The sequence below is a fragment of the Ambystoma mexicanum genome, chromosome 5q (genome assembly GCF_040938575.1).
Source record: "Ambystoma mexicanum isolate Mex_15411 chromosome 5q, UKY_AmexF1_1, whole genome shotgun sequence".
NCBI classification, from domain to species: Eukaryota; Metazoa; Chordata; class Amphibia; order Caudata; family Ambystomatidae; genus Ambystoma; species Ambystoma mexicanum.
In genome coordinates this window covers 523,422,563-523,443,355 of record NC_090933.1, presented here as the reverse complement: position 1 = coordinate 523,443,355, position 20,793 = coordinate 523,422,563, and the positions used below count along the sequence as shown (strand labels likewise).

At 45.1% G+C, this 20,793-nt stretch overlaps 1 protein-coding gene across 1 annotated transcript in view; it reads left to right on the top strand.

Annotated features, from left to right (window-relative positions):
- PRKDC (protein kinase, DNA-activated, catalytic subunit) overlaps window positions 1-20,793 on the top strand; it is a 3,362,625-nt gene that overhangs the window by 2,637,458 nt on the left and 704,374 nt on the right. The window contains exon 70 of the mRNA XM_069621025.1: window positions 13,972-14,146. Coding sequence (XP_069477126.1) covers window positions 13,972-14,146 — 175 coding nt within the window. The remainder of the gene's footprint in view (window positions 1-13,971; window positions 14,147-20,793) is intronic.

Sequence of the window (20,793 nt, the reverse complement as noted above, 5' to 3'; positions counted from 1 at the left end):
ATCACAGAAAGGCATCCAAGGTCCCCAGGGATCTTATCCTCTTCAGTCAGGCCTTTTCGGATTCAACAGCAAGTTTCACCTTTCTGGGACATCCACAGCCAGAGTAACGGCCTGCCAACGCAGACCACTGCGAAGACCAAAAGTGCTGCCTTTCGACACTGTCTAGTTCCACCTTTTCTCTTGGCCTCCACATTCCAGCAACACCTCCTTGCAATGGGGGTTCATCCTCAAGGGGTCCCGTCGAGTCAAGCCAAGAATATCCACCTCTTTGCCTGCCAGGTCTTCAAAAGTACTGTGACGAGGGAGAGTATCTTCCAGCCTCAGGAAGCATCCAGGGGTCCCAGATTCGTTGTGGATCATGTTCTCCTGTGGTAGTGGAACCTATAAAAGAAAAGCAGGGTATTATTGCACTTAATTGGACTGGGCAGTAATAGACAAGATAAAGTACACCTTGTCTTTTTTTCCTTTACAGGTTGCTCAGGTGGGAGGATCCTCACACAGTATCACTATTTAAGTCTAAAGAGAATATACTGCCTATGTTCTGAAACCAACTTGCCTTTCTTCCTTGATCCACGCAGTTACACCTGACTTAGTATTCACATGCTTTTTAAAGACTGTCAGCAGTTGGTTCATTTTTTATGAATCTAAGTATTGTGTTATCACATAGAGCGTATATATTGTTGCCATTTTTGAATAGCATTGTTAAAGTACAAAGTGTGTTATTTATCTGTACATGATTGGTAGCACCCTTAGTGATTATAAAGAAGCTGTGTTATCACCTAGCATACTGTGTGGACATTTCTTTGTGGGGCTTGGGGAAACAGTGTACTTAAGAACCTGCCTGCATCGTCTCCTTAGAGCTTAAGCCTAGCTGCTCATTCAATGTTACCAAATTGAGAGCCTTGTTTGAGGTGCTCTGTGCCTCTGTCAAAACCATATAGAGAGCAAAAGTACAGATACCCCCCCTCTAATCTTTACACTATGTTAAGGAAAGGGGCAATAGAGCCGGCCCTCAGTGCCTCTGGGTCTCCAGAGTGTACTCCAGATACTTTCTGGCACGGAAAAGGTCAGGAGGGTGGAGGACGATCCTAGACCTACAGTGTCCCAACAAATATAAATCCCAGAAGTTCAGGATGGTCACATTGCAGCACATGCTCAACCAGCTAGAAGAAGTGGATTTCCTGGCGACTTTAGATCTGGAGGTCACCTACTTTTACATCCCCATTCCCCCAAACCATCAGAAGTACCTGAGGTTTGTGGTCAAGGGACGGCACTATCAGTTCAAGGCCCTGTCCTTCAGCCTGGGATCGGCGCCACAGGTGTTCACCAAGTGCTTGGCTCCGGTGGCGGCGTATCTACCCTTATCTGGACAACTGGCTCATCCTTTCCCGCTATCACTCACTGGCAAACCAGCACATGGCAGAGACCATTCTTCTGCTTACAGATCTCAGATTCTCCATCGATTATCGGAAGTCCTGCATGGAGCCATCGCAGAACGTTCTGTTCCTGGGTGCCCGTCTCCACGTGGTTGCATGCCTGGCTACCCTCTCAGGTGAGAGGGTGACTCTTATCCTGGGGAAGGTTCAGCGCCTGTCGTTAGTGCCATCCACCACAGTACGAGCCATTAAGTAGCTGTTGGGCAAGATGTGTTCCTGCATCCACCTCGTCCCTTTTTTCAGGCTGCAGATGAGGCTTCTTCAGGAGGTTTTGGATGTGCAGTGGCGGCAGGGTACGGCTCTTGGACAGACAAGATCACTCTCTCCCAGGAGTTCCAGCGAGGTCTACTACGGTGGGGATTGCATCCGCATCTCATGCAAGGAGGTCCCTTTCAGTTTCTACCATACCAGGTGACGGGTACCACAGATGCCTCCCTGGAGAGGTGGGGGCCCCACACGGGACAGTCGCACGCCAGAGGCCTCTGACTCCCATAGGAAAAAAACCCTCACATCAACATCCTGGATCTCCGGTCAGTCTTCTGGGCCCTCAAATCATTCCTGCCGTTGCTGCGAGGGAAGGTGGTGAGAATCTTCATGGACAACACCACCACCATTTTCTACATCCGGAAGCAGGGCGGGACGTGCTCTTGGTGCTCTCCCTGGAGTTTGAGACCCTGTGGAACTGGTCTATTCTTCAGGACATGTTTCTCATCCTGTTTCACCTGACAGGCACCAAGAACACCATCACAGACTTGCGCAGCAGGGAACTGCATCCCTGCCACGAATGGGAGCTTTGTCAGGATCAAGTATTGCTTCTCTTCCGCAAGTGGGGTCAACCCCGGATCAACCTCTTTGCGACAGCAGCCAACTCCAAGTAACATAGTTTCGCTAACAGCTTTCCTCAGCCGAGGAGTCTGGGGGAGGCCTTCTCGTTCCGGTGGGAGGGGCTCTTCCTGTACGCCTGCCCTCCGATCCCGCCTCTGCTACATGTGATCAACACACTCAGTGTCATTGCAGGATGATGCTCATCGCTCTGGTGTGGCCTCGTCAGATCTGGTATCTGGACCTACTCCGTCTGTCAGTGGCTCCGTTCATCCGGCTGCCTCCTCTTCCTGATCTTCTCTGCAGGGAATTCGGGGCGCTATTGCACCAGTACCCAGCGTCGCTAAGCCTTATGGCCTGGTACCTGCATCCCTAGAGTTTCAGCATCATTGCTTGCTGCTGGACTATCTTGGCCAAGGCCAGAGCTTCCTCTATGTTGTCATGCTATGGCCATAAATGGAAACGCTTCACAGTGTGGAGCAGGCCTCAGAAGAATATGCTGCTGTTTATCACAGCTCTGCAGCTCCTTCCTTATCTGTTTTCCCTAGCCAAGGCTGGCCTGGCTCACACCTCTATCAAGGTACACTTGGCTGCCATATCCCGTTACACCAGGGCGCCTGCTAAGCTATTCCTGTGGTCGCACAGGCTTGTCAAGGAGTTCCTCAAAGGCCTCTTCTGGACTTTTCCACCAGTGAAGGGTGCTTCTGCAGCTTGGGAGCTCAACATGGTTTTGACTAGGTTGGGGCCCCCATTTGAACTGATTCATCAGGCCCCACTTAAGTTTATCTTGTGGAAAATAGCTTTCCTAGTTGCGATCATGTCGGCCAGGTGGGTCGGGGAGATCCAGGCCCTCTCCTGAAAGCATCCGTACTTGTCCTTCCACACTACGAGGGTGGTGCTGCATACCCACCCCAACTTTATGCCGAAGGTTCCTTCAGAATTCCACCTCAATGAGCCTGTGGTTCTACCAGTCTTCTTCCCGAACCCTTGTACACCGGCAGAAAGGACATCACTCGTGCCTTTTAAGTTTTATGTGGCACGCACAAAGTATTTTCGGAAGACATTTCAACTCTTTGTACGTTTTTGACCTGTGAATCACGGGAACGACCTGTCGATGGCTTCCATTTTGAGGTGGCTCTCCGACTGCATCATGCACTGTCACCGTCTGGCTAACAGACTCCTTACAGGACGGCCGAGAGCCCACTCCACCAGTGCCATCGCAGCGACAACAGCGTTTTTCTCGGGTGTTCCCCTGCTGGATATCTGCAGGGCTGCTACGTGGAGGTCCACCCACACCTTCACGAGATTCTACTGCGTCGACTGGGATTCCAGGGAGGAGTCCAGGGTCGGCAAAGCAGTTTTTTTGAGGCGAGTCTGTTCCAGGTGTCAGTGTATTGCTTCTCTTGAGCCTTGCCACCTCCTGTGGTTGTGCATATGTACTGCTGTGTAATCGTATTCATGAGCATGTGAATCCATGCTAAACCCCATGCTGGAGAAGGAACAAGTTACTTGCCTGTAACTCCGGTTCTCCAGCATGGGTCTGGCATAGATTCACATGTGAACCCTCACACTTTCCCTTCTGTGGCTCTTCCTGGTTCATACTGCCACTTTATGTGCTCTACCAAATCTGAAGATGGCCACCAGGGGTGGAGCTTAGGGAACTCACTGTCTTTGGATCATGGCAGTATGACCCAGAGGACAGTGATTGGCTACCGAGGAGACAAGCAGTTTTGAGTGTAAAGCAAAACTGCTTTTCTTTTTACCGAGGAATTTCATGAGCATGTGAGTCATGCCAGTCCCATGCTGGAGAACAGGAGTTACAGGTAAGTAACTTGTCACCCCCCCCCGCCCTCCAGGGCTTTCCCTAACATATAGCCACCTCGGTCAATTATGTACTGCTAAAAGTCCATCTTTTGTTGGATATAAGTTAGCAACAAATAGTGCCTCTATCTCCTTTGGATGTTCCCCTTCAATTTGAATTGTAACTATATACCCATTATTGCCCTCAACCACTTCTCCTATACATTTTGATTGGTAAGAATGTGATGTAAAAGATTCTTGTGTCTGAATATGGAGACTTGTGTCCATATTGTACCACTAGCTAACCCCTTGGATATTTAGTCACTGGTATTATCCTCAGTCTGGTTTAGAGTGTTTACCCTTGTTTCCATAGTCTACTCTCAAAGCTGCAGTTTGATTCCTTTCTCCTTTATTCTCCTCGCTCCTGGCAGGCTTCTGCTCTCTCTTGGGTGCCAAGCCCTGTTTCTTCTCTTTCTTTGAAGGAGAAGGATGGTTTTCATCTCTGTTCTTTTGCTGCTGCCTAAGCTGTGCCCTATCTCTTAACTGATAGGTACTCCTTTCACCACTTCTGCCGTTAAAGGGTCTTCTATCCCAGCCAGCTTTCTGCCTGGGACTGGTGCTATCACTTTTAACAGATATTGTTCTACTACGAAAGGTCTCCCTTTCTTCTTTGGCAGGTGGCATATTGAAAGCCCTTGTCCTTCGCTTTCTGCCACTAGCTGACAATGTATTACTGCCTGGTTTCTGTCTGGTACCATTGGTACTAGTAATTGGTGCTCTTTTAGAGTAATTACTCTCACCTGATTTCATCCTTTGCCCTTCCCTTGGGGTTCTACCCAGCTGATCTCTGCTTAGGGACCTGTAAGTAGCTGTTACCATGTGACTAAACTGGGGTTTCCTTTCTTGGTCACTGGGCAATACTGCTAGACATCTAAAGACTTCTAGTCTCACTGACTCACCTTTCATTAGGCACATAAGTACTCTTTCTATCATGGAATAATTGCCCCCAGCTATTGCCGGCCCAAAACGTATTGCTGCTTCTGCTCTCTGAGAGTTCACCATCTCTTCTAGAATGGAGGTAAGTGCTGTAATTGAAGGAGTCCAAATTAAATAAAGTTAAAAACCAACTACCTGCCTCACCGGGTTGTGCTAAGAGACCTCACCAATCTTGCTAGGCAATTGTCATAGAAGCTTCTGTCTCACCAAATCATGATAGGCAATCTCATAGAAACACCTGCCGCAATCAATACCTTTCTCAGTGTGATATCAATGAAGGGTAAAAAGCCTCTCATACTAACTGTAGACGCTAAGTAGTTGAGAGCTGGAGAAGACTGGATGCCTGAAGCAGTTTACACAATCCAGGAAAAATGCCCAAAGATTTGCAAAATGTATCAAAAGCCACCTATCTGAGCACCATCAAAAAGCATACAAAATAGGAATAAATGTTTAAAAAAGAATTAAATGTCAATTGGGATCAATGGTGCCAGCATTTTGCCAATCAAGAATAAGGTCTGCTCTTCGGTATAGAGCAGATTTGCCTTGGTGGTGAAAAGCTAAATTATTCCCCATGCAGCTCAATTAAAATCAAAGTGCTGCTCAAAAGCCATTAGGCAGAGTCCTTTGGGGACTCGAAATGCCTCAAAACAGCCAGAAATCCTGCACAGTGGCTTTAAAATCCAGCAAGGGAAAAAGGAGTGACTTCACCCCTCCCTTCTGGAAGGTCTCAGCATCTCCTTCCTCCAGCCATACTTCTGCACCCTCATCTCTCTTCCTGCCAGCTCCTCTGCTGACCAACTGTGGCAGTGCTCAAAGCCTGTTTTATTTATACTATCTGGGCTTCCACTTTTGATGCCTACACCAGCCAAAAGCTGTCTAAACAAATGGACGGTGGGGAGCCTTGCTCCGTAGCAGTGGTATCAATGAACATCATCTATTTTTGTGTAAAGTATCCAAGGTCTGCTTAGCTCATCCCTATTCATCAGTAGCTTAAAGCTTCTGAGTGAGTTTTGTAGTCCTATTGCGATTTTGTAGTGCCTTCATATTGCTATCTCTTGTTTACTATTTATCAGAACTCTTTGCGCTCGTCCCAGAAAAGCCTAGAGATCAGTGAATGGCTTTATTTATAGAAAAAGACTATAGTGTTCCAGCTTTACGGTCACTAGCGCTCGTTCCACTTTCTTGCCTAAGAACACTGATGTAATTTCATTTAACATTGCTAAGGCTGATCCTGCGGCTTGCATTTTACAAAATACAAAAGCATTTGCATTGAGGCTGGGCTCAGGCTCAAATATACCACGTTAAGCATGGCCTAGGCATAGCTATAACTGAGGTTAGACGCCATATGGGGACATACACTGAACAATGGCATGCAAGACTTATTGGGTTTTTAAAAAGGTCTAGCTGTGAATGTCTCTGGGTGTTAGACCACTTTCTGTGTATGTTATTCAAATTCTGATGAATAGTTATTTTACTGTGTACTTGTACATGCTGTAGATAATTCCTGTGCATAACTTTATTCTAAAAATGTTTTTTCTCTGATATTCTGTGTGGATATCTCCATATTGATTGATAATCAAATTGGCAATCAAAAGTATTTTCTGCTCCTTCTAGAGTGTTGCCTCTGATAAACTCGCCATTCTACCACTTGGAGAGCCAGGAACGCGGAGGATAACAAGTTGTGACCAATTATTGTACAATATCTTGCCCTAAAAATAGACTCTGAGAAAAATCTCCCAACAAAAAAATTGTTGCCAGAGAGTCCCTAATAAGCTCTGCCATTGCGAGTGCGTTATGAGACCTTCTCAGATTCAACCTGGCCAAATGCTTGAGCACTAACCTACTTTGGACCAAGTGTATCAGTATTCTGTTGGCCATAAACCTTATGAACAGTTTTGTTTTAGTATTAAGCAAGAATAGAATGCCATCCTACATGAGAAACATTCATCTCAGTGCTTGTTTTTCTCGTGGATCTCTACAATAGTTGACTGTTACAGATCAGCAACAGATGCCCCCTCTCTTGGTTTCCAGGAACACATTTAACATCTTTTGGCTGGTCTGGTTTCCAAGTTTCTTCCCTAGTTAGTTGAGTATTACTTTGGGACCTGGAGTCTTTCCTGTTTGCATCTATGCCACCATCCATTGAACTTCTTTCCTTAGTAGGTCTTCCTCGAAGTTTACTCGTTGATGGTCTAATTCGTCTTTGGATGTGTGATTGCACGTAAAGTCATGAAATTCCAACTGGTTACTATTTCTGTTGTTAGTGTAAAGTGATGCCTTTAAGACAGCAAATGTCTCGGTTATGCCCTGATAGTCCAACTCCATTCTTCACGACTGGTCCCTGATATAGGCCACTGTTTTTTCTTCCTATTGTTGAACCATGCAGAGGCTTTTCCTACCTTGTCCTCTGTTAGTTTACTCGACACTGCAAAGGCGAATGTGTCCCTCTTGCTTTTGTCCAGGCTCAATAGTATATAATTCTATTTTGAATGCCTCCTTGTACTGTGGGCATCCCCTTCTTCTGCCTTTGCCATGTACCAGTTTCTGCATAAACACATTTTATCTTCTAATTGTATAAATGCTGCTTCACATTTTTTGTTGTAGGATTTGAAAGCTGCCCTCCTGTCCCTAAATGTAGCCTTATAAGCCTCCCAGGGGTCAGCTTTTTCTTTGTAGATATGTAACTTTCAAAGTAGTATTTTGTGTTGTCTTTAGCCTAGGATGCCATTTTTTCAACAACTAATAAGCATTTAAACGCCCTACTTCTCTTGGTTGCCCCCCAGCACCAAAGCAAGACTACAATCAGTGGTGCTCAGTGATCCAAACCCCACCCCCAGGGAGACATTTTATTGATCTCGCTTTGTTAGAGGAGTAAAGTATATTTGCCCTCCTCTGGGTGTCTTTACCTACATATGTCCACCAAGCCCAAGGCATTTGTAAAACCTTTCATTTTAGACTCTGTTCCGCCATCTATAAGCCTCGTCCTATTTTTATTTGTTAAGCTATTTATTTAGCACAGCTCTATCCTTGGGAAACAACGGGGTGCTTTACAAGCCATAGGAGGAAAGACAGTGAGGGAAGCAGAGGTACAAGGGAGGGGAGGTAACAACTGGTGAAGGGCAGGCAATTCACCAGCACAGGATCTACAAGCGATCAGGGGAGAAACCGAGGGGAACATACCACCCAATCTCAGGTTAGGTGGGGAGTGGAGGGTGTGTGAACGTAGTTGTTGGGAAGGAGCCATTTCTTGAAGAGGAGTGTTGTCCTGGGCTCCTTCCTGAAATGTAGAAGCGAGCGGGTGAGCCCGTGTTGATGGAAGGAGGTTTCACTCTGGAGGGACAGACAGAGAATCTCTGTCTACTGGTTCTTTCTTTTCTGCACCATTGGATGTATCGTGTGCCTCTGGAGATTGAGTTTCTCAGTGAGGTAACTTGGGGGCTTGAGGGCTATAGCCATGCAAATGATGCAGTAGGATTTAAAGATGATACATGCTTGCAGCAGTAGCCAATGCAGCTCAATGAGAGTAGGGGTGATGTGTTCTATTCAAGTTTTGCAGAGTCCTTTGATGAGTAGTTGTGCTGCAGCATGTAACACTCATCTCAGGGGTGCCAGGGTAGTCGCTGGAAAACCTCCCAGGAAGCCATTGCCACCACCATTTATTTGTGGAGTGGTTGAGCATCAGGTAAGCACTGGACACCCCGGACTGTTAGGCAGGACTCAAGTCTGTGGACGTCTTCAATTAAGGAGCTCTTCAGGTTGAGTGCTTTGTCATCTGCGTATTGCTGGATGTGTATGTTGTGTGGAGCCAGAAGGGTTTGAATCGGTTCCATGTTAAGGTTGAAGATCACGGGGGAGAGGATGGATACTTGCAGGACTCCCTAGGTGAAGGGTAGAGTTGGTGATCTAGAGTAATCCATTTTAACTGATGTCTGTCGGTTATCAAGGTAGGATTTGAATCAGTGGAGGGCGATCTCACTGTTCCCCATGGGGCGATGTAGAATCTCAGTATTTTGTGGCCTACCTGTATTGAATGCCGCTAAGAGATCAGGAAGAACCAGGAGGAAAGGATGGTCACCAGCATCTGGATGGTAGCTATTTCAGTACTTCCTATGGCTCTGAAACCAGATTGCTCATATGGCTCTGAAACCAGATTTGTAGGACTGACAGAGGTTGTTGGCTTTAATATGTTGGAGGAGTTGTCTGGCTACTGTTTTCTCAAGGTTCTTCCCTAGTAAAGGAAGCTGAGTAAATGTGCAATAGTTACTGAGGTCGACTGGGTCAAAGTGGGAGGATTTTCCCAGTTTTGAGGGTGAGGAGAAGGTGCCTTGGGTGAAGGAGCTTTTGATGATAGTCAGGTAAGAGAGGAGTGCTTTGGTCAAAAGGGGAAGGGTTTTGAGTACAGAGGCAGGTGGCGTATTGCTCCCGTACAATGTGGGCTTGAGGGATGCTAGTGTGGATGGGAGGTGTATCATAGTGACTGTCTTGAAAATGGTCCAGTTAGTGGTGGTTTTGCAAGTTTGGCATGTGTAGTGTTCTCTCAGTTGTGGCATTGGTGTCAATGTGCTCGCAGATCATGCTGGTCTTGTTGATGAAGAAAGAGTTGATGTTGGTGCGTTATTTGATGGAGTTCTGTATGGGTCAGTTCGCCCAAGGGTTAATGCAATGCTTGATGGCTTTGAAGAGAGCTTTACATGAATTGTTGCCATTGGGTATGCTGTTTCGGTAGTAGTTGACCTTTTGACAGTGGTGATCAGTCGTCTGTCTGTCTGTGTGTAGCACAGAGTTCCTAGAACCAGGGTGAGGTTGGATGCAGTGCATGATTTTTGCCAAGTCTTTGTCTTTTGATGATTCTTTTGTTCGTTGAGTTCCTGAGTGTATCAGCGTGTGGAAGGTTTTAGCTTGAGGGTGTTTTGTTTCAGTGGGGCATGGCGGTTGATGGGGGTTGTTAGGGTGTTGCTGGGCTCTTGCAGAAGTGAGTTGCGGTCCTTGTTTTGACTGCAGTATATTGGCCCAAGTGATCTGTAGGATGGCCAAGTCTTCCATGAGAGCCACCACTGGGAAGTTGTTGAATGCTCTGAATTCTTGTTTGCTGGGTTTCCGATGTGTGTGGTTGACTGGGGTGCTGTGACTAATGTCAAAGTAGTTTGCCAGATGGTCCGACCATTGAAGCGGTATTGCAGAGCTGTGACAGAGGTTGGCAGGGCAGTGATGATATGGTAGAGGATATTACCTTTCCTTTGAGTTGGGACTTTCATGTGCTGTGTGAGGTTGAGTGTCGAGTAGGCAGTGGAGATCTTCCTTCATTGACTTGGTTTCTAGGTTGCCTGGGATTTTGAAATCGCATAGGAAGATGTTGTTGTTATATATGAGAGGCATGGCAGTGAGCAAATCCTTGAAGTTTCGCATGAGGGAAGTGTTCGGCTTAGGTTTTCTGTAGATAAGGTGGAAATTGACAGTGTTTTTTGGAGAGGGAAGTGACGGGAAAGGTTTTCAAAAGAGCCGATTGTGGCGATGTCCAGTTGGGTGCATGGCATGGTGCCTGTTGATTGATGGTGAGGCCTCTGCATATCTTGTTTGGATGGTCTTGTAGAATTCTCTAGTCAACGGGGATGAAGATGTCTAGGTTGTGAGTGGAGGTGGATGTCATCCAGCTCTTGCTAATAAAGATGGCATCCAAATCATGTGTGGTGATGAGGTTGTCAATGTCTGATGCATGGATGATTTCTGAGTGGACATTGGCAAGCATCCGCTTTTGTATAGTGGTGGATGATAGTGTTGATGCAGTCTATGGTGACGCGGGTGATGTTGCTGCGATGCAATGTTCATGAGGCTGCTGGTGAGCGGCAAGGGTGGTGATGGTGAAGATTCGCTTTTGTTAGAGAGAGGTGTAACACATATTCATGGGAGTTTGCTTGATGTTGCAGGAGCAAGGGTTCTGGTCCTAGATCCATCGGGTCCGGAGAGGTTCCAACAGGAATTGCCTTTTTTGTCTGCAATTCACTTTGGTCATCCGGACAAGGGACACCCTTTGTTCCAACAGTTAAGAAAGGAATGGCGGGGCCAGTGCTAGGCAGGTAGGTGAGGCGTAGGTCACAGATCCACTTGCACCAGCTCAGCTGAGGCTGGGTGCTGCCTACACAGGGAAAAAGGGGGATAAAACAAGAATGCACCAAAAGATTAGCAGTGATTGACAGGCATGTGGGGTTTAGGTCACCAACTGCCTAGCGCTATTGTGTGCTATATTAATTAGATTGAATACATTACTGTAATGGGGGGGATTTAACCAATAAGCTGGCCCACAAAGCCCCACCACTCCCCACATTTCGTATGACATAAAAGTATCTATTGCCCATCACAGAGCCCCCTCTTTTATTAAATTAAGCATCCCATTGTGAGCTTATTCTGCCTCAAACGAATCAGATACCATCAAATCTTAGCACCTTCCCTATTGTAAAGGTTACATTCTTTCTTTTGTTCTTTGTATTTATTTCTTTATTCATTTATATAGCTTGCCGAGCCCCGGGGCATCTTGGCGCTTTAACTTGCATGCTTGATGTTTAACCCCCCGCTCTGGATTTGTATAGCACTTTATGCCTAAGCACTGAACAGAAATAAAGAAAAAAACGGTACATCAAAAAATGGTTAATACATTCTGCGAAAAAACAGTGAAGGCACAGCAGTTAATTGGAGAGCTGAGATAGGAGGAACGTCTTCAGATTAGTTTGAAAGATACAGAGAGAGATAGAACGACGGATAGATAGCGGAGGGGAGTTCCAATGCTAGTGGACAAACAAGGTGAAGGAACGAAAACGTGTAGGGGGTTTAGGGTCAGAGAGGAGGAATTGGTGCTTGGAGCATAATGCATGGGTGGGGCGTAGAGCAGGATTAATGACAGATGGAGGAGGCAAGACCATGGATACACTTGAAAACAATGGAAAGAAAATGGAAGAGAAGATGGGATTCAAAAGGAAGATGAGATAGGGACCATAGAGAAGAAGAGATAGAAGAACGAGGAGGGAGGGAAAAAAGAAAACAAACACATGAATAATACACAGATTGAAAAGGGGTAATGTGAGACGCATTAAGGCCAAGAAGATGAGCAGAACAATAGTCAATACAAGAAAAGATCCGACAGGAAAGAAGAAGCTTAGTGGCATGAAAAGAGAGGTAAGGACGATCGTGTCGGATGTTGCAGAGGTCATAACAGCAGGAGTAATCAATAGCAGAAATGTGAAGGGAAAACGAGTGAGAGAGGTCAAAAACAACACACTGGTTTTGGCCAGATGGGGCGAAAGAAAGCAGACAGGGGGGGAAAGAAGAGAGAGGGAGGGGGAAATGGAGGTAGCTGGGAAGAAAAGAACCTCTGTGTTAGAGAGATTCAGATTGAGCAAATGAGAGACAATTACTCCCCTTTCAGAGATGCCACTCTCCCCCTGGCACACTCTACCCACCATGCCAAGCTCATTCTTCTCTGATGGTTCTACTACAGTGCTTAAGCTGACTTAAACTTTTATCGCATCATCCCTAGATTGTCCTTAGAAGACCACCATGTCAAACATGCATCGTCTTCCACTCCTCACATTGACGTTGTGTCTCCTGTGAACAAACCTTCCATAGGGGTCTTTATCATGTAGCAGACCATGCTTCATCCCCACTTTGTCAGCCTTCTTTCTACCACTGAATTCAGAGTCACTGATGGCTGGTTAGCGGTTTCTCCTCGATTGGTTGTTGCTGTTTACTGTTGATGCTTGTGTAGTCCTTGGTCACTGTTATTTGAATCCAGATTCACCCCTTCATCTCATTGTTTGCAGGTTGGTTAGTTTCCATTTTTCGAAACAGTATAAAGCTTTACAAGCCTCATTGCCTCATTGGTTGTCCTTAGCATTGCTAACTCACTAACCCCTCTCAAATGCAGTTTTGCCTCTCCCTCCTCATGTACACAACCTGTATCACACTATCCCACCCTTCGCATAACTCATTTGCTATCTAGGTAGACATGATCTTTATAAAACCTTTACAAATGTATTACATGCATTTTCCAGCAGTATATCCTTGCAAGATCTCCTTCGTTGTCTGAATAGAATATTGAGCAGCTATTACTGCTCCAAGATTGGACCTACAAATACTTGTAAGCACATCAGACTCCTTCCTTGCAGACTACTGGTGCACTTAAATTGGTTAATCTCCTAGCATATCCCCCGCTATGTTTGCTAACTGTATTGGGCAAACGTTTACCTTTACCATTTCTTCACTATGAATGAAACCCAATGTCCTATAGAGGTCTGACTAGGGTTTTATGTGGTGGGATTACTTCTCGTACTGTATACCCCTTGTGTTTCAGAAGTAAACTATTTTTCCTTTATGCGTCTCTTGTTAGATTTTTTGGTTCTACGTTTTGCTGAAGTAAAATAGTTTGTGGTACTTCACTTCAACAAAACGACTAAATGCACCCCTAGCGTCTCCCAATCCAGCACCCTAACCTTCCCACTCTACCTATGCCCCAACTCCCCTGCAAAGTACTTTTGATGAAGTAAAATACCAAGAATGATTTTACTTTGTCAAAACAAGACAGGACTCCTTGTTTTGATTGTGCGATGTGGAGTTGTGGATGTGATCAGAATCAAGCATAACCTTTTTTCTGATGAGTCAAGCCCTTTTTGTGGGTTTAATGACATTACTGGCAATGCACCCTGGTATTGGATAACTGAAAGTGCCAATGGGTAAATGCAGCAACATGGAACATTCAGAAATGTATATCTCGGGTGAAAACATATCTCATAGCTAGATATTACTAGTGAGTAACCACTTTATTTCTCACGGATTGTGTATTTGCCAAACTATCATTATAATATGCTTAACAAATGCAATCTCCAACATGCAAGTGGACTGAGTACTTGCCATTTCCCCTTCTTTATAGAACAACTTTTCAGTTTCCATGAAGCTTTTGAAAGGTCTGCATAGAGAAAGTAAGACCAGAGAAGATTGGTTGATACAATGGATACACAGCTACTGTCGTTACAGCCACAGTCGAAGTCGGAGCCAGACCGGTGCTGAATTGATGTTTACTGTGATGAAGACCATCCCTTTGCTAGGTAATCAATACTGAAGTTTTAGTTACATTTGTTGTTTTGCATTATTGAGATTTCCCTCCTGAGGTGTAGGGACTTGAAGTAAATTTGTTTAGTGTGGTGAAATTGACCAAGACGATAGATAAATAGGATTTTTTCAGATAGATTCCTTCCTTCCACAGATTCCTCATCTTGGATATTCTATCTCCACCACCAGCTGTTTTCTGATATTTTATGAGCCACATGGTGGTGCAGGGCAGCTCTGTGTTGATTCTGCACAGCGCTGTTGCACATCCAATGCTAGGCATGAGGTCAGGGTGTATTGAGCCGGTGCACTCCATGACATCAGATCCCTATTTCCATGCACTCGTACGCTTCAGGAATGCCACTTAGCTTTGCTAATTTTCTTGCGTTATGCCTAATCCTGTCTCGTGCTTCAAGCTCTGCATGGACTGCGGGAAGCAAATGTCTGTGTTTGACACCAACAGGTTATGTCTCTACTTCCTCGGTATGACAACAGCACATATGATCGCAGTTGTTAACAGTCTATGCACTCTAAGGCCCTCGGGGAGAGGGCCACAAAGCTCTGCATCTACTACAACAAAGGTGGTAAGAAAATGCCTTTGAACTCCCCGGGAACGGAGTGCAAGAAGTCTGTGGTGGAAGACGCTGTAGATGGGTATCCTGTATTCTGAAAGGGAATGAAGGAAAAGCGTAGGAAGAGGTCCCTCTCCTACAGTGACTCCTATAGGCACCACTGCACTTCATCTTCCTCCAAGAAGTGGATTCATCACTCCTGCTCCATGGATGCCTAGGAGGACTCGAATCCTACATTACGGGTACTTTTCTCCATGCATTCCTCCACTCCAGACTAGTGGGAGATTTCAGGAAGCAGATGCTCGACATCTTTGGCGCTGGTGTCCTACACAGGATACCCCACGCTTGACATCATCAGAGGTCCCCTTTTGGGCTGTAACCACATGCCCGCTGGTTGGCTCAGTCCCGGCTCTGGTGGTGGACACTGCTGTCTCTCAATGCTGTGTGGCTCCTGTGAGAAACCTGAGGGTGTTCCCCCCTGTACAGCCTCGAGAAACCCTTTTAAAGGTGGCCAGGACACAGCCATTGCTGTTGTATCCAGTTCCTGGGGGTAGACCAGTGGGGGAGGATCACCTGTGTAAGGGAACCCGGGGTTGTGCTCGGGGGAATACTCGAGGTGAGACGCGGTATGTTGTAGACGAAGAGGACGAGTAGGTTGAGGTCCCAGAGACCTCTGTGGGCTATACTACATCTTGCCACCTTTCTCCCATAAAGTCTCCCGTATCAGAATTTACCAACCCCCCCATGTAGGAAATTATCTAGGCGCACCAATCCTATAAAGTGGAAAATCACATCTCCCAGAAACCCAGCTTTACCATTTTCTACCCGCAAAAAGCTCAACCATTTTTCTCTACATCCTTTGGATTACTCTTTTACAAACACTCCATCTACTCCGACAACTCACTACCGGTCCCAGAATCCCCTGTGTTCATTTTGCAAACCCCGACAATCTCGTTCCTCTGAATATCAATTTCTAAACTCTTGGTCAAATGCTACCTATCCTTCTGAGACCCCCACAAGCCTGAATCCGATGGTCTTTATTCCATATAAATAACCACTTGGACTCCTTTTGAGAGGCTAGTCTGTCAGGCGACACTTGGTTTTGTTAATCCCCCTACTTTTTGTATTACTGTTAGTCCATATATTCTGTCGCGTCTAATCTGAGTTAGGCGGAAAGGTGTCAGCTCAACCACCTTACAAATAATATTTAATCTACAAACTCAGAATACAAGAACTGCGCCATACTCATGTAGTTGCGTTAATCTAGTTTTAATTCATGCCCTATAGTGATGACACGTGTTTCGGCCACTGAAGGCCTTCTTCAAATCAGGGCTAATAGTACTATCATAAATAATCACATGTACGACAGTGAATGAAAAGAACAATGGTCGCAATCAAACATTAAAAGGAGAAATGCCACAAAAGACAGCAAAAAGAAATTGGAAAATTCAAAAAACCAAAGTAAAAGACCAAAATAAAACAGAGATTTGGGTTGGGGAAGGGTCGGATTGCCAAGTAGTTTTGAAAGTTTTTGGGAGAGACAGCACAAAAGACAAAAAACAGGTTGTAAGATTCAGGTTACCACAATGCAAATCATTTTAGAATAACAGTCCATATTACTCTCATATGGAAATGTATAGAATTGGTGTTCCAAATTACCTTTGATGCGTTGTTAGGGTAACAAACGTTGTTGTGTGTTTACCAATTTAAAGGTTCTGATCCCTGCGGATAAATATCAAAGGTTTTGCATTTAATTTCTCGTACCTGTTGTCGCCAGATTGTTTGATTAGATTCCGCATTAGTTTTATCTGCTTTTTGTAAATTGCACCTTTTCATCTTAATTGAATTCCATTTTCAATATAGACGCAATTTTTCTTCCCATCGTTGCCTTATTATCTATTCCGTATCACCTATAGTTCAATTGATCTAGTTCATTATTTGTTTTTAGATTATCCACTGTAGACATGCCCGTCTTTTGTTCCCTCTAGTTACGTTTACCGGAATCGCCCGCCTTTGCACCAATATCTTTCCTCTTCAATCCATGTACAGATGGTTTCTTACACGTACTATTGCATATCCCTATAGCTACTTTAGCCAATGTGCCGATCATGGTGCGCTTCTATTTTAGACTCCTGGGATCGTTCTGTGTATTCTAAATTCATTACATTACATCGACGGTCTCTTACCTACATAACGTGCCCTCCGTCGTCCCTCGCGTTGGCTCAATGCTACAACTCGTGGTCTAGCGAGGACACTACTAAAGAGCATTCAAATGTTGCTCGGGCAATGGTGGATGACTGTGTCCGTCCTTTGCGTTTACAGATGTGGACGGCGTATTGCGGTGGCCATCTTTTGGGAAAGTTCTTCCCTTGTATTAAATTCCAACCCATAGGTCCTAGTTGCATATTAACCAATGATGATTAATTATGTGTTTGGAACCAATGTACACTTCAATTAATGGTTAACGCGGTATGATGTCCGATATTTACGTTTGTGCAGAATTTATAATTTATAATCTCAAAAGATGAGCGAGTTGAAAATGTACCTTTGCGCCTAATTCTAGAATGCTAGTATTACTTACGTCATATATTGTAACATTGTATAAATATACCACTCATTAGTATTCTTATGGTTCATTCTTTTGTTATACACCATTAAGGTGTGTAGAGTTGATTGAATCTAGTCATCTTATCATGTTTTCAGGGTTCACATTGTGCATATGAAATGGTTAATTTACAATTGCCACTTTTTTTACATTGTAGATCTCAATACTATCCATTCAGACAGCAGTTTTGTACATTAAAGTAAATTATCCAAAGAAATGACACCATTTCATTATCAGAGTTCAATCCAGTTACAGTGCTGTTAAGTACACAAATAGTTCTAGCTTCTGCCTGGCGCAGTGCTTTTTATCTATCTCCTCCTCTTTTGCCCAATTGGACATATTGTAAGCCAATGAATTTGAGGTCACTCTTCTTCTCCATTTGATGGCATTTCTGCCAATGTGCTGCTAAGGGCAAACAAATATCTTGGCTCCCAATTTTTGAAAGGTATTCCCTTATTCGGATTTTCAACTCTCGAATTGTACTGCCTATATATATCATATTGCATACACATAGTATTGTGGTAACTGTACAATGTACAAGTTTGCGAGCGAACCCAATGACACATTCAAGGATCGGAATGGCAAGGAAATCAAAATTAAACAAGCCATTAACTGCCGTACTAAATCTGTAGTATATCTTCTCAGCTGACTTCTGAACAACAGGAGGAGTGCAAAGTTCTGTTGAATCAGTTTGCCTCCCTGTTTTCATTATCACCAGGCTTGACCCTTTGGGGCCAGCCTGATATTCTCACTGGTGACTGTTTACCTGTGAAAAGCAGAGGTTACAGGATGTCAGAACATGTGAGATCCCACATCGAAGGATAGGTCAACAAGATGCTTTATCTCGGGGTTATAGAGCAATCTACAAGTCCATGGTCTAGTCAGTTGTTCTAGTACCAAAGGCAGGATCCAAAGAGTTGAGATTCTGTGTGGACTATAGAGCTCTAAATGCAGTCACTAAGACTGATGCCCATCCTTTGCCAAGGACAGATGAACTGGTGGATAGACTTGGTTCAGCCAAGTACCTCAGTACATTTTATCTAACTTCAGGCTATTGGCAAATAGCTCTGACAGACCATGCCAAGGAGAAAACTGCATTCTCCACCCCAGCAGGCCTCTACCAGTTTAAGGTTATGCCTTTTGGACTAAAGAATGCACCTGCTACATTTCAAAGGATGGTTAATCAAGTTCTGAATGGGATGGAGGACTTCTGCATGGCATACTTGGATGACATTGCAGTGTTCAGCCCTACATTGAAAGAACATATTGATCACCTGGGATATGTATTGCAGGCTCTTGAGCAGGCCCATCTGACCATAAAGGCAAGCAGATGTCAAATTGGTCAGAGTAAAGTGGTCTACCTTGGTCATGAGGTAGGAGGAGGTGAAATAAGGCCATTGCCCAGCAAAGTACAAGCTGTGCAAAACTGGGCCACCCCTACTACTCAAACCCAAGTGAGAGCTTTCCTAGGTCTCACTGGGTACTACAGGAATTTCATAGAGAACTATGGGTCCCTAGCCTCTCCTTTGAATGTGATCTCCTCTCCAAAATTCCCTAAAAAGGTTAGATGGAATGAAGAGTGCACTCAAGCCTTTGAAAGCCTGAAGAAAGCACTTTGCCAAGCTCCAGTCCTAAGAGCTCCTGATTACCACCAACCCTTCATTGTGCAGGCAGATGCCTCCAATATATGTATAGGTGCAGTCCTTAGTCAACTGGATGAGAAAGGTAGCGAGCACCCCATTTGCTTCATCAGTAGGAAACTGAAGGAACCAGAAACAAGATGGGAAACCATAGAGCATGAATGTTTTGCCATTGTGTGGGCTCTGAAGAGGTTTAGACCATACTTGTATGGATCTACCTTTGTGATTCAGACAGACCACCAACCCTTGAGATGGTTAATGCAAATGAAAGGGGAGAACCCAAAACTACTAAGATGGTCAATCTGCCTGCAAGGGTTTGATTTCACCATTGAGCACAGAGCAGGATGTCACCACCAAAATGCTAATGGTCTCTCTAGGATGTTTTTAACTGACTAGAGGTAGAGATTCATCCAGGAGTGGATTAAATCCTCCTGTCACTTAGTCTGGGGGAGGGGCGGGCGAGTGTTAGGGAGAATTCTCATAAATGGCTAATTTCCTTTACCTACTGAGTCCCTCAGCAACTTTGCTGGATTTCTAGGGTTTATTTTTTTCACCTAGTAAGAGTGTGCGCTCTTTTTCCCACTCTTACATGTGTTTTGCTGTGTGTATTTGTACTTTGTGTGATGTTGGGCACTGGAGCCTCACCTACTCCAGGGCACCATATTTTTCATGTGTGTTACACAGCACCTTCAGTGCAGTGACACAGGGTTGTCTTTTAGACTTCCCACTATCTCAATTTTTCTGGGGCTGACTACTGTCCCCCAGAAAAAATAAAGTTGCCATTAACTTTATAATAGTCACTTTAACCACAGACCCAGTACACCCCATCTTACATGGAGTATTGGAAAGGGTTAATACTTATCCCTTTTTGTCTGTGTCTCTTGGAGCATTGTTTCGCTCCCTTTACACTAAGACTTGGCTGGTGGCAGTGGTATCTACCCTATTTTTTATACTGCGGTTATCTTAAATAACCATGGTATTGCTTTAGGCTATTATATTAGCCTCAAACATAAACCCGCTTGACCATATATGTTTTATTACGGTTCCGGCTGGTCTTATTCGCCATTTCTTTTTGTAAATGTCTTTCTCGTGTTTTACTCTGTGTGCCAAACCAGGTTTGGTCCCTTTGTTCGCTGTCTTTTCGCAGGCTTCTACACAGAAGCCCTCCTTAAAGCGCTTGAAAGTCTGGGTAGGCAGGATGTGAGGGAGGCGTCTTAGGACCCCTGCCATGGGTTCCCTTGGTAACCCAAGTCGCACTCCTGTTTGATTGGCTGGGTGACTGTCTTTGCCAGGACAGCCACCCTGCTGTTTGATTGACAGCCAGGCTGTATGAATGGGGGAAACTGCATAAAAAGCAGGTCTCTGGGACTGGAAGAGCAGAGTCGCCACTGGAACGAAAGAACCAACCAGGAACTGACGGAAAAGGACCCCTACGACTGAACCGCCCGATGAAGCCCTACTGCAGGTCCGAATCTTCAGAATCCGACAGAGAAGATCCTCCAGGAAACTTCTTCCCTTGAGCTGGTGGGACCAACCAGTTCACTCAAACTGCAAGCCAGGACCCCTCCTCTGGTCGAATTCGCTGTACAGAGCTACAGTGGGCCGGATAGCCAGGAAGGACGGACCCTGCTTGGGTTTTAAGGAGCGCACCTTTTATTTGTTGCTGTGCTCTGCTGCTGGTTTCTTCCCTGGGTAGTGCAGGACCCTCCAGTCTTCCTACTTCTGATCAGTCCGACAGTCGCTTCAGGAACCGTGAGTCTGCAGGAACTACCAGAAACGTCTGCCTCAGCTTCAGCTCCCTCTCCGTTTTAAGGTACGGTGCAAATCCG